Source organism: Nannospalax galili, unplaced genomic scaffold (genome assembly GCF_000622305.1).
Source record: "Nannospalax galili isolate Female #2095 unplaced genomic scaffold, S.galili_v1.0 scaffold512, whole genome shotgun sequence".
In the NCBI taxonomy this organism is placed as follows: Eukaryota; Metazoa; Chordata; class Mammalia; order Rodentia; family Spalacidae; genus Nannospalax; species Nannospalax galili.
This window is the reverse complement of record NW_008331992.1, coordinates 737,430-751,748: the sequence shown is the minus strand read 5'-3', so window position 1 is coordinate 751,748 and position 14,319 is coordinate 737,430. Positions and strand designations below refer to the sequence as shown.

The window sequence follows — 14,319 nt, the reverse complement described above, 5'->3', positions numbered from 1 at the left end:
TCATACAGATATTAAAATCTAGGGAGAGTAATTGTCTAGGATCACAGAGCCAGTACCAGCAAAGCCCTGGGTCCGGCACAGGCCTGACACAAAATCTCACTCTAACTGTATAACTAATGCAAACCTCACACATTATAAACTTGATATTAAAATGAAATGAATTTGTCATGGGATAAAAAAAAAAAAACAGTAGTATCCCACACATAAATTAGTTGACAGAATTCAACAAACTTAGTCAGGCTGAACCCATACAACTAAAAAGTAAGTCAGGAGCCTCTATGGAAAAAAGCAACAGTACAAACCCACTCTCCACAACTCACAGACTAAGCATGGTGTTCTGCCCCCAAATGGAAATAAAGTCAGAAGAGTAAAAGCAAAAAATTAAGTAAACTAGTAACAGTTGAGAAAATAGACAAGACAGTCCATTAACAAAGAACCGAAGCCAAGGACCATGACACACAAAGGGAAACAGACTTCAAGTTATCTTTTACTTTACAGGACACAAATAGGGGCTGGAGAGATGGCTCAGTTAAGAGCACTGGTGCTCTTTCAAAAGACTCAGGTTCAGTTCCCAGAACCACATAAGGTTCACAACCATCTGTAAGTCCATTCCGAGGGATCTGATGCCCTCTTCTGGCCTCTGTGGGCAGCAAGCATGCATGTGGTACACATACATAATATGCAGGTACTCACATAACACATATCAAAAATTTTAAAATTAAGACACAAACATTCATGTTTATAATAGAATAAGATACCCATCCAAAAAATTTACTTTTTCTAAAACACTAACAATAAATGATCATGTTTTAATGGCTTTAAAATTTCATTTGGTGGCCAAGCATGGTGGCACACACTTTTGATCCCAAAGGCAGGCGTATCTCTGAGAGATTGAGGCCCGTCTGATCTACATAGGAAGTTCCTGGCCAGCTGGGACTACATGGAGACCCTGTCTCAAAAACACAAAAACAGGGGCTGGAAAACAGTTCAGTGATTAAGAGCACTGGCTGCTTTTGCAAAGGACCTGGGTTTGAATCCCAGCACCCACATGGTGGCTAACAACCATCTATAACTCCAGTTCCAGGGGATCTAAAGTCCACTTCTGTCCTTCACAGGCAGTGAAGCAATTACATACATGCAGACATAACATTCATACATATAAAATAAAATAAAAATAAATAAAACAAGGCAGGTTTGGTGGAACACACCTGTAATCCCAGCATTCAGGAGGTGGAGGCAGGCAGATCTCTGTGAGTTCAAGGCCAGCCTGGTCTACATAGCAAGCTCCAGGTCAGTTGGGGCTACAGGGAGACCCCGTCTCAAAATGGCCAAAAATAAATAAATTAATTAAATTAAATAAAACAAAAACAAAACATTTCATTTGATAGAAAACTTTTGGTCCCCATGATGTTGGGTAACTGAAGTGTTACTATAAATGAATCTGTTTAATGTTTACTTCCTTACACAGTTCAAACTTGATGAGCAACTGAAGTATACTTAAAATTAAGAATCGCCATTAAGATTTCATATTGAAGTATCTCAGAGAAAAATATATGCGAAATATTTCACTTCTATCATTCAGTTAGAGTTTTCAGCAATCAATGCAAAAAATGCATATTGCTACATACAAAGAATTAGAAGGGATCTCAAGGCTCCCCATGAAAGACTACTTAATATTGTCTAAAATTTATATGGTCTGAAATTTCAAATACTTTCTACTAGCAATATTACTGTAAGACTGCAGTAAAAAACTAATGAGTGATATTCATTTCATATGAGCTAATGTGTTTTCTTTTCTGAGACAAAAACAGCCATTATTGTGGCTCTGACTGCCTAGGCTCAAGTGATCCTCTGGCCTCAGGGACCTCAGGGGCCATGCAATCACATGTAGCCAATGTGCTATTTTCAAAGCAATCTGTTATCAAATATCTAATCAGGAATGAAAAAATATTCAAATAAAAATTACTGCCCCCTGAGCATATCAGAGCTCATAATTAACATGTCTGAAAACAAAATTCAAGGCTTGTATTAGCTACCTAAAAATGCTTTATGTGTTTTCTCCTATATTTATGTTTAAGCTTTAAAAAAAAATTAGCTTTTAGGGCCACACGTGGTGGTACATACCTTTAGTCCCAGGACTTGGGAGGCAGAGGCAGGCAGATCTCTGTGAGTTTAAGGCCAGCCTGGTTTCCATATTGAGTTCCAGGCCAGCTGGCACTACAGGGAGACCCTGTCTCAAAATAAATAAATAAATAAATAAATAAAATAAAACAAAATAAGACAAAAAAAATAATAATCTTTTAGAAATATGACTTAATCAAATTAGATATTTAGGGCCCACTTCTTTTCTTTTTGAAAAATTTTGGTTTTAGGGGTTTTTTGGTCCCTGTAGCCTCCTGAGTGCTGGGATTAAAGGCAGGTGTCACCACGCCAGACTTTGTATTTGTTTTTTGAGACAGGGTCTCACATAGCCCAGGCTAAGCTTGAACTAGGTACCTAAGGCTGACCTTGAACTCCTGCTCCTCCCACCTTAATGTCCCCAGTTCTGGGACTGTAGATGTGTGCCATCATGCCCAGCTAAGGGCCCATTTCAATCCAAAAGGGAGTTGAAAAGGTTTTTATTACTAGTTAGTACCAGTTCTCTTTACATAAATATGGTTCTTAATGATATCATTTTTGATACTTAAAAGTACATTTCAAAAGGCAAATACAGAATTTTACTGGAAATATAATACTTTGTGAAAACGTAGAGGGGAATTATGTTTTTATCCTGTGTATTGTAGTTCTTTGCTCTGTAAAGGTTTTTAAATCCTTCTATAGTTAAATATGCAATAATTATACATTAGTAGCATTCCATTTCTAAAACATCCTTATCAGATTTCAAAGAATCAACTCCTGATCCAAAATGAGTAAAATAAATTATCATTTAATAAGCAAATTGAAGACTTTGCTACATGTAAGAGTTTTTTTAACAGAGGTTATGAAAAGCTTTACTCAAATTGCAGTATAACATGCATGCCCATAAAGCCATGAGAGAAAGCACATTAAAAATGAAGTACAAACAGAGCCAGTAATTTGAGACGGGCTCTTTAACAGGTAGCCACACTGTGAACAGGAGTCCATGAAAGCGATCATTTACCTGAAGGGCCTGGCTGTGCCTGCTTTTCCTCTCTCAACTCAACTAGTCCTCTCTAGCCAGCCCGAGCTGAACTACTCCATCTAAAACAGAACTGCTGAATGAGGAAGGAAACAGAAAATATGTGGGAAAGAGAAGGCTGAAAGGTCAACCGGACAGTATGCAGAAGGAGAGCATCAGGAGAAGCGATCAGATATGGTCTGTACCAGGAAAGAACGCACTCCAAAAAGAGAAGCCTTTCTGTAGACTCGATGATAGGGCTACTTAGACCTCACAACATCATAGGGTCTTCTCCTGAGGCCACTTGTGGCAGTTCACACTGGGATATGCATTATCCACTTGACAATATAAAACAACATGACATTTTAATTACAGCAAAAATTTTCAATTAATTTGTTTAGCACAAATACCTTAAACTTGTTTCCCACGCTGATGAAGCTAAGTTTTCCCGCTTTCTGTTTAGTATCTTTGTTGTTATTTGTGGATGATTCAAATAATGCCCGTATAAACTTATCCCTGGATTCACATATCAAGGATTCAAGAGACATATGTAAGGCATCATTATTTTTCTCCACAAACTGGGTCTGAAAATCAAATCAAAGAGAATGTTTCAGTCTATGCTGATAAATATCCCCTAATTCATTTCAGTCCTAAAAGAACTTTCTGTGCTATAGAAATGTTTTGTGTATCCACAGTCCAGCACAGCAGCCAATGCAATGGTAACTAGTTTACCCAGGCACTGAATTTTTAGCATCATTTAATTTAAGAGTCAGCTAGAGGCTGCTGCACTGTACAATGCAGACCAGCCTCAGCTAGTTTTCTCCTTACAAACTGGGAACTCACTGTTTCATAGCACACTGCCCCAGCGAAGTGCCTGATAATGAAGCCTTCATCATCTCTCAGGTTCCTGTGAACTGCCAGCTTAGATTTCCTGGGAATCTGGAAAAAGTATATACATACCTTACTACAATATCAAAAACAGATGATATTCCTTTAGACAACATTGCAAATATAAAGTACCTAAAAATTACAAGGGCATCTTCATAATTTTTACTGCTTTTAAACATCTAGTAGGCCTAGTGAAACATTTGATTATAGAGCCTCAGTGAAACACATAGGTGTAAGAATAAAATACGCACACGCACGCATACATAAACACTAACTTTATTTGAAAGCAAAGGCAAACATAACTGACTTTTTTAAGTGAACCACCTATCTCTAAAGCAGTGCTTCTCAATCTTCATGCTTATTAGAATCACACAGGGGTCTGTGAACACCCCTCAGCCATGGTGTTCATATCGGGTAAGTCCCGTGTGCAGTCAAGGAAGAACACCCACAGCCAGCACAGCGACACTTGCAGTGTCTTCAAGCCACCACCCTAACACTTTACTAGTGAGCCTGAAATCATTTCAAGGCAACACCATTTTAGGATGGTACCATTTCATTACAGTACCTTGTGCTTGAATTTTTCAGTTTCCAAAATACTTTTCACATATGAGATCACATCTGACCCTCAAAATAACCTAAGGTGAAGAAAGATCATCTCATTTAAAAATGAGCAGACTAAGACTTGGACCCATATGCTGAAGCTCTTAGAACACATGGGCTCTTCTCATGCAAGGCCATAGCCCAAGAGCCAGACTGAGGGCTCTGCTGCCAAACCACCTCACCTACCTCCTGACCCACCACTTCCTCCATTCAGGCACATCACTCACCTCTCCCATTTGTCTTCCCACCTACAGCAGGAGGATACTAATAGGATTAAATAAAGTAATTCAAGAAAAGCATTCAGACAACACCAAGTAGTCCAGGAATGGTGACTATATTTAGTTCCAAAGAATTACAACACAATCAATGGCCTATGTACATTGGGATCTACTGCTTTGCTGCTTCTTGTGAAAAGCAGCCAGACCTCATTCCTGATGCTTCAGTTTGCTGTCTATACGTTACATGCTTCTGAGAGCATGGCCACAATCTGTGGCCTAGTAATCAGTACTCTTGGTAAAGGTTACCATGCATCTAGAGGCTGTCTTAGGAAATACTAGTGAGCCAGGAACAAGCAAGACTAGATACAGACCTTTAATTTTAGGCAAGAGTTTTGTTGAGGATATGTATTTGTTTGTTTTTATTTCCACTGAAGTATTAAAAACAAGTTCCAAATTATAAGAAATATTCGGGGTCTATAAGAACTACAGTCAGGGTCTAGAGAAATGGCTCGGTGGTTAAGAGCACTGGTTGCTCTTACATTGGACCTGGGTTTGGTTCCCAGCACCTACATGTCAGCTAACAACCATCCATAACTCCAGTTCCAGGGGATCTAACACCTTCCTCTGACCTCCACAGACCGCACAACGTGAGTGCACTTACATGCATGCAGCCAAAACACTTATACACATAAAACAAACAAACAAACAAGTAAATAAAAATTTTTAAAAGAACTACAGTCAGTGGAGCAAGTGGTTCTGTGACTCCAAACACTAAAGGCTGGCAGACCACATCAGTTACTCAAGTAAATCCACTGAATCCACTTCCATTGACTTCTTATCAATTCTGTAAAAACTGGATCTTAAATTTTCCTTACCTTCTTTTTTAACACAATAATGGGGTCTCTAGTAACATTTGTTGAATGTCTGTGCTATGATTTTTGTGAATAATGAACAGAAATTAAAATATGTATCACCATTCACTTGGGCTCCTGGACCCAGCAAGGCAATGGCTGTGATGCTGTTTCACAACTTCAAAGTGTCCACAATAAGGCAGGCATTTGCCTCCTGCTACTCTTCATCCACTAAGCATCTCTAAAGCACTTCTCTTTGTCTCTCTCTGTCCTATCTAAAGGTGGTGGGAGAGCACTGTCATTATCTAGTAGATGGGGCAGCACCTTTCTTTGTGATGGAAACTGACATCCACATTTCTGTGTTGATAAGGCTCTTTCTGGACCCAGGTGAAGCTATACTTTTATCATCTCGGGTCAAAAGACAAGCACCAAATGAAGGGAACACAGGAAACGACACTGGCTCACAGAGAGCAGCTCTGCTCTCACTGCCACAAGCACGCCGCTCCCAGCAGCCTCCTGAGCCTGGGCTTCGGTTTTGGTGGAGCTGCACCCTCATTTACTCCTGGGCTCTCCTTGTCTCTTTTCCCTTTATGCCACCTGATCTGTCTATTGATTCGGAGTCCACTTTACATTCAGAACTCTAGCAAAGAGACCAAAATGAATTGCTGATCACTAGGAGACACATGAAGCAAGTAGGTAAGTCTCTCTGTACAATCTTAGGTAGATGAAATAAAATGCATTTTTCATACAGAGGAAAGACTCATTTTTTTTTAAACAGGGTTTCACTCTGTAGCCCAGGCTGGCTTCAAATGCATAGCAATTCTCTTGCCTAACCCTTTCTCCTTTCCAAGAGCTAGAATTACAGGCATGAGCAACCTTAATGTTCTCAGTTATATAAAACTTTATTATCAGATATGTATGTTTACATACACACAAATAATTTTATGCCCACCAACAGAGATGTTGTACTGGTTACAATCCACTCGCTCAAAGTCTTACATAACATGACTCTAGCTGTCTAGTAATATCTGATACCTAGTATACCTGTTTCTTTATAAAGACTTCTTCCCAACAGAAGCTCAGTTTTAGAATGGCAAACTCACAGTGAGTCGGAAATGTTCTTTGTGCTTCTGGTGAACGGCAGATGTGAAGTGCTGGTCACTTGGCTGCGGAAGGCGATTTTCTTCATCTAAAATATCCAGTATTCCCACTAATTTAACTTCAATCAAATCTAGTTCAAAATACCAAAACAATTATGGTGATGAAACAATAGAGAATATTACTGATCAGTTTCAAGTAGTTGTAAACATATTCTATCAAAGGCTATCTAGAAGAGGTTGAATTTTGTTTCAAATATGACCATTTCTGAAAAGGTGGCATCATAAACATAGAATAGGTTTTGGGAAGACAACTTCATAAAGAGAGTGACTAATTAATAAGCCTTCAGTGTGTGAACTAGGGTAACAGGCTAAGGAGTCAGAAAGTCCACCTTTTCCAGATGACATCTATATCTAAAATCAAATAAGACCAACAAGGTCTTGTGTACAGTCTCTCAATACTACTTCAGAAGCTGGTTTTAAAAATTTTCAAGCACATCTTTGCAGTGATGGCGTATCTTTACACTCCTTTCCTTCGTGTTTGAATTTTCTGCCTGACCTGAGCCGCTTAAATCTAATACTTAAAAAATGTTGAATAGGAGAGCATTCTAGAGCACAGAGAGAGAAATCAAGATTCTCATTGCATTAATCAGAAAATAGCACTTCTTTGAAAATTAGTGAAGGAAGAAGAGGTGAAACAGGCTGAACTAAGCTGTAAATGAAAATATTCTGGTAGGTGCTGAATGAGGAGGGGGTGGGAAAAAGGATCAACGGAAGGGGAGGAGTCCCAGCCACATTAACAAACCACATAGTCAAAGGCACATAGGTAAGAAAAGAGGGTGTTGGAGGAATCCTGAGTGGACCAGGGAGAATATGAAAGTTCTTTGAAAAGTTATATTAATGTCAAGTACTATTGTCATTACACTGTGTTGTCAAAGACTAGTACATGAGTTCCTGACTGGACTGTCAAATTAGGTTTTCAACACCAGGCTTACCCAACACTTGACTTTAGAGATCAGGTAGGAAAGGAAAAAAAGGGCAGAGAGCTGGCTGGAAGGCTACAGGATAAGGCTTCTTCACTGTTAAATCAAAGAGAGAGAAACAGAAACTCTGTTCTCCTGCTACACAGAAATATCTAGAGTTGACATGTGGAGCTTCTAAAGCCAACTTCAACCACTGAGACGTACAGTGAATGAAGAGGAAGAACAGAGCTAAGGGGCCCTCGACAAACCTCCTAGCAATGGACTTCATCGTGTGAAATGGCAAAGTCATCTGCTCCTAGAGCAATGGAGCTTCCCTCCCTGGTTCACACAATAGTTTTGTAAGTAGTAAAATATGTATCACAATAAGTAGAAGAGATTTTGGAAAAACTTTCAAACAAGCTGAAAGTGTTGTCTTGCCAGGAAAATTAACTTCCAAGCATCACTAAAGAAGCATATGTCTCTCAACCAACTGCCGTTTCAAATCCTGTAACTAGTAATATAAAATTTCCAGTAAATGTATTCACTGTATCTTCCTGTGTTTCCCAAAGGTAAAACAACAAATCCATACCTATACAGTCCTGATTATCCACATAAGGCACTTCATTAACGCCCAAGCCCTCTTTCTGATAGAGTTCTTGTTCCTATAAATGAAATAATCATCAATATGGAAATACTGTGTAACATAAAAAGGAGCCAATGTTTTATGCCATTCCTACACAACATTTACTGGTTAAAATGTAAAGGTTTATACCAACTGGCAGAAACATTGAATGGTTTTCTGAAAACAACATATTTTGAACAACTGTAGTTCAAAATCAGGAAAGCAACAAAATCAGGAAAATAGCAACGAAGTGCAAATGGACACAGGGACTACACAGCAATCTAATACATGTAATTTGGAAGAATAATATATAAATAAAAATTGGTTCTCTAGATAGACAGTATCTAAAAATTATTTTTAAAGTTTTCCATCAGATGGATAACCTATACAACGGGCTTAAATAATGTGTTCCAACATTTTCTTCCTTAATGTTTACATATTTCTTCCCATAAGATACGCTAGGAAAGTCGCACATTCTACAAGGCACAGTCCACTTGGACCCAATCTGAATTTGAAATTCACATTTATACTTAAAGGACTGTAATAAAAGCAAACGCAAATCAAGACCATGTGCACTCTTTTACACAGCTCCTATTTCCACATACAACTTACTGTTGGGTAGGTATGAAAGGGTAGGAGTAAAGTATGTTTACTGAGAAGCACACATGTATAATTTTACAGTAATGAAATAACTAATTACGGTGGATAAATCATTGTCAGATAAACTATCTTACTGAGAAGTACTTTTTTTTTTCTTTTTGTAATGTTTTATTTTTGGTTTTGTGCATGGGTTTGTGCATGTGATTGTAGTGCCCATGGATGTCAGAAGAGGGCATCAGGTCCCCAGGAGTTAGAGTTACAGGCGATTGTGAGCAGCCCATTGTGGATTCTAGGAACCAAACCTGGGTCCTCTGGAAAATCAATACATGTTCTTTACTGCTAAGCCATCTCTCCAGCCCCCCAGAAGAAAAATTTTATATTTCAGCTCATCTACAGCAGAGGACAGAACTCAGAAAATAGCATAAAGTATAATAGTATAAAGTATAAAGAAATAATATAAAGTACAGGCTTGAGCCAGCAGTTGGGAAAGAAGATCTGAGCTTGCAGAAGTTACAGAATGCCCTGGGAATTTCTTTCTTCTTCATATGTAAAATGAAGGGCTGGACTGGATGAGCCCTCAGATCCCTTTACTTCTAATATCCTCAGTCAGTAAAACCTATCTCAGATGGAAGGAAAGTCAAGGATATTGGTACAAAATATTGGAGAATTCAGGTCTAAGGAAAAAATAACAAGCCTAATCATAAATCAACTGATCTAAACTTACTCTTGCTTATACTGCTCTGTAAAGACTTATAAGACTCTTAGTCTTGGCATTCTGAGTGTCAGCCATGCCCAGATGCATTTACTGCCAACAGAGGCAGAAGTTACTTCCTAGAAATGATAGCCAGCCAAAGACTGGACTTTCAAAAGCAGCTAGCAGTCCACAAGATGGCACAGTGTGGAGTGTGCTACCCAGGGGCACTCCAGGCTGGTGACTGCTTCAACTCTCCTGACTGGTGGCTTTGTTGCTGCCCGGGGCGGGGGCAGAGCAAGCAGAAGCAGACACTGAGAAGAGAGGCCAAGGTCAGGGTGAGAAGAGAAAGCTGCCGTAACAGTGAAGACAATCAGTATCAAGGGGACAACCATAGGCTAGTGAGAAATTACACATGTTCACTTTTGTGAAGGTGTCTATTAGCTCTTAAGGATCCCAAACTTCAGCTGATACATGCTGGGCCTCCCCATCCCCTGGCCACCTCCCACTTCATTTTATACCCCATCAGAGTAATTGCCACATGATTTTCTTCCTTGAAATTTAAAAAGTTTGATGAAGATCTTAGTTTAAATGATAATGTTAGTTACCTCCTTCAGAATCCTTTCATTGAAAAACTGTTGGAGCTTTTCATTGCAATAGTTGATACAAAATTGTTCAAAGCTGTTATGCTCGAAGTACTCTGAAAACATAAAACCAGGGCAGTCACTGATACCCCATAAGTTTATCTGAGGATAAAATGTTATTGTGTCAGTGGTTCAATTTAAAGTTAGGATTATAAAATACGTAAAATTTTTCTGTATTGTCCAAATGTACTTAAGACAAATCAATAAAATGTAAGTATAGGTCTCCCTGTAACCCTAGCTGGCCTGGAACTCTTTATGTAGACCAGGCTGGCCTCCATTTCACAGGGATTTCCCCCCTACCTCTGCCTCCCAAGTACTGGGATTAGAAGTGTAGACCACTGCACCCACCTTTTTTTTGATGTAAGCTATCATTAAGATAAAATTTTAGGCACAGGTACTAAAGCAATCTAAAGCACAAAAATGACTTAAAGTGCATGTGATTTAGAAGTTGCTTTTTCTGCTTCATTTGTTAACAAAAGTACTACAGATAGTGATTCATTCCAAAGTTAAGGCATTGTATTGTATAATGTCTAACATTCATAAGGCTCTACAATATTAAATTCTGGACATGACTATGTCATGCTAAAAAGCTGGTGCAAACCAGGAAACAAATGTCTAAAGATTGTGGAATCTTCTCACTGATAGGAGTTTTATCTGCTTTTGAACAACAGGTAATAATTTATTTAAAAATTTTAAAGTATCATATTAAAAGCAAAAATGTGACCCTGTAAGAGTACAAAGCTCATACCCTCCCTTGGCAAAGGCAAATGACTCACAGAGGAGAAACACAGCACTCTCTCCACCCAGAGGGAACAGCACCGCACACATAACCCAATATAAAACCAGCAGGTTTACTCTAAGGCTTCTGCAGTACAGTCACTCAGAACTCAGCAGTACTCAGAAGCTCGTGGTCCATCTGATTTCCGATGGAACAGTTCCAGGTGTTCACAGTTACGTGTCTTGATAGCTTATCTAGTTATGTGGTAGGAAATGAACTGCAAGTAGCTATTTTTTAGCAATGAGCACTAACACTGTGTTTTTATACTTAGTAATGAGGCTGGCCTACAGTTCAGTCACCATATACCCAGCTCAACATGTTCATCAATGGTCTTAGTGACTTTATTATCTTTGTTATATTTGGTGATGTTGCATCCTTAGCAATAGCATACAAGTGTTTACCTTTATTTCAGGTGCACTCATTTAAGAATATGAGACCTCTTAACTACAGTAGTTTAAATGGACATCTTAATTTTACCACTAATCAGATTACTCTGCAAGCTACATAATGAAATGCAGACATGAACCTACAACTGAAAATCTATCCAGTGAAAGGCATTACAGAGGAGAAAAGGTTTGTGATGTCACCTTGGCTTTCAACCTGACTGGGTTGTGACGTGCCTAGAAGAGTATTAAAGTATTAAAGCATGTCAGTGGAAATATTCATGAAGATATTTCCAAAGAGCATTAACCATGGCAGCAAACCCCACTCTGAATGTGGATGGGACCATCTCAGAGGCTGGGGGACCAGTGGAGAAGAAGAAAGCCAGCAAATGCTGGCACTCTCTGTGACTTCCTAACTGCCATGATGTGAGCTGTCCACCTCCACCAGGATGGACCAAAAACTCTCAAGCCTTGAGCCAAAGTGAATACCACCTCCTTGAAGCTCTTTCTCTCAGACATTAGATTACGGTAATGAGGAAAGCTAACGCAGGGTTTAAAAAAGATAAAACCACACATTTTCATATATGTAGAAATAATAAGCAAGTATAAATTAACAAAAGATTCTTACCAAAACCAGCAATATCTAGGACTCCAATAAAATACGATGACGTTTCAAAAGGAAAACACTGATTGACTCTGTTTACCACATGATCGAAAAGATGGCTATAGACCGTCTTCGCCAGAGCATCCCGCGCATTGTTTGCCTGCTCTACTTTCAGGGGGACTCTACAAAAAAAGAAAAGCTATTCTGATGAAAATTCTTTATAGAAACACGTTTTGAAAATAATGCTAGACACAAAAAATCGCACTGTATCTGAACACGGGCTGTGAAGAACAAGTCCCAAGAGTCATATGTGAACAGGCAGAGATACAACTAAGGAGAAAAGACAGGACACAAACTAAAAGAATTATCCAAAATGAGATTAAAATATACTATTGGGTTAAGAAAATTGGCTTGAGATATCATTTAAACCTTAATTTACACCTCACTTTACATGCTAAATTTATTTAAATTATTTAGAAAAAATAATCCCTTTTTTTAAGTTTTATTAAGTGTGAAACAAATTTTGTTTAATTCGGAGTAACTTTAAAGTTTGGTGACTTAAATAAGTTACTTTATTTAGAAAAAACACTGACATCTTAAAAGTTTGAACTTTCATGCCAGGCATGGTGGAGCACATCTTCAGTAATAGTACTTGAGAGGCAGAGGCAGGTGGATCTCCAAGAGATTGAGGCCAGCCTGATCTACATAGGAGTTCAGGACTACAGAGAGACCTGTCTCAAAAAAAAAGAAATTGAACTTTCCAGCTCCAGTACAAAGTAACCACACAGGACAACAAAGGTATTAAATGCAGATACATATATAAGCCATTTTCCTCAAGTAAATTAGTGTCTAGTAAAAAGAAAAACTGTCAAGAAGAAGAATTTCCAAACACCATGCTAAATCCTTTCTTTTGCTACAACTATCACTTGTTACTTATTCTCCAGCAAGGACAGCCAAGGAGGGTGGTGGGACCTAGGCTCACCAGAGCAGCCTATTCAGACCTCTTATATGCATTCTTCTCTAAAGGTGGATCCAGGGCCCAAAAGGCTAAACCTGAGGTGGGGGGCAGAGAAGAAAAGAAAAGAAAAGAAAAAAGAAAAGAGAAGAGAAGAGAAGAGAAGAGAAGAGAAAAGAAAAGAAAAGAAAAGAAAAGAAAAGAAAAGAAAAGAAAAGAAAAGAAAAGAAAAGAAAAGAGATGTACTGGGCACTATGGGAACACAAAAACACATTTTTTAGTAACTTTAAAATCCATTAAAGTAAAGCCCGGTGTGGTGGCACACACTTTTGATCCCAGCACTCAAGAGGCAGAGGCACTCGGATCTTTGTGAGTTCAAGGCTAGCCTGGTCTACAGGGAGACCTTATCTCAAAAAGACCAGGATCCAGAAGGCTGAGGCAGGAGGAATGTGATCTTGAGGCCAGCCATAGCTGTACATCCAGACTGGACCCATTCAAAAAAAGTTAATTCCATACAAAAAAAAATTTTTTTTAAACCATACAAAAAACATTTTAGAGAACTGTTTTCAAACAGTGCAGAAGTGGGCAACATGAGGAAAAGAGGAGGCAGAACCAGAGGACTACACACTTTTATGGCTCCTTCCCTGGAAGCCCCTGAGATATCCGCAAGAAAGCAAGCAACTGAAGAGCACTGTTCCATTAACTTCTTGCCAAGCTTTTCTTTATAATAAGACTAATTTAAAATTAGCTTAACAATTTATCAGCCTAGGGCCAGTAAGATGGCTCAGTGGGTAAAGGCATTTGCTGCCAAGCCTCATGACCCGAGTTCAATTCCTGGGACCCACATGGTGGAAAGAAAGAAATTCCCACAAGTTGTCCTCTGACCTGCACACGTAGGCCACGGCATGTATACACACACACACACAAAAAAAAAAGAAAAATGAAAGCAAAATATTAAGCATACCTGGCTAATATTTCCCTCAGAGTAAGACATAGTAGATTTTGTTCATAACTACCAGCTTTTTTTCAATCCTCTTTACAAGGTATAGTACATGTACTTTCAGTCTCACCTACTCAGGGAACTGAGGCAAAGGATCACCTGACCCAGCTTAGGCAACAGAGCAAGGCTGAGTCTCTGAAAACATAAAATAAGCCGGGTGTGGTGGCGCATGCCTTTAGTCCCAGCACTCAGGACCTTTAGTCCCAGCACTCAGGAGACAGAGGCAGGCAGATCTCTGAGAGTTCAAGGCCAGCCTGGTCTACATAGTGAGTTCCAGGCCAGCTGGGGCT

The 14,319-nt window shown here is 39.0% G+C and overlaps 1 protein-coding gene across 5 annotated transcripts in view; it reads right to left on the bottom strand.

The window, feature by feature from the left end:
* The window catches only part of Myo6 (myosin VI), a 169,189-nt gene that overhangs the window by 37,859 nt on the left and 117,011 nt on the right, over positions 1–14,319 (bottom strand). For all 5 annotated transcript variants that reach the window (XM_029560601.1, XM_029560602.1, XM_029560603.1 and 2 more), the window contains exons 13-18: positions 12,099–12,256; positions 10,274–10,365; positions 8,342–8,414; positions 6,797–6,924; positions 3,980–4,075; positions 3,547–3,720 (exon numbers count right to left, since the gene is read on the bottom strand). In XM_029560601.1, the coding sequence (XP_029416461.1) occupies positions 3,547–3,720; positions 3,980–4,075; positions 6,797–6,924; positions 8,342–8,414; positions 10,274–10,365; positions 12,099–12,256 (721 nt within the window). The remainder of the gene's footprint in view (positions 1–3,546; positions 3,721–3,979; positions 4,076–6,796; positions 6,925–8,341; positions 8,415–10,273; positions 10,366–12,098; positions 12,257–14,319) is intronic.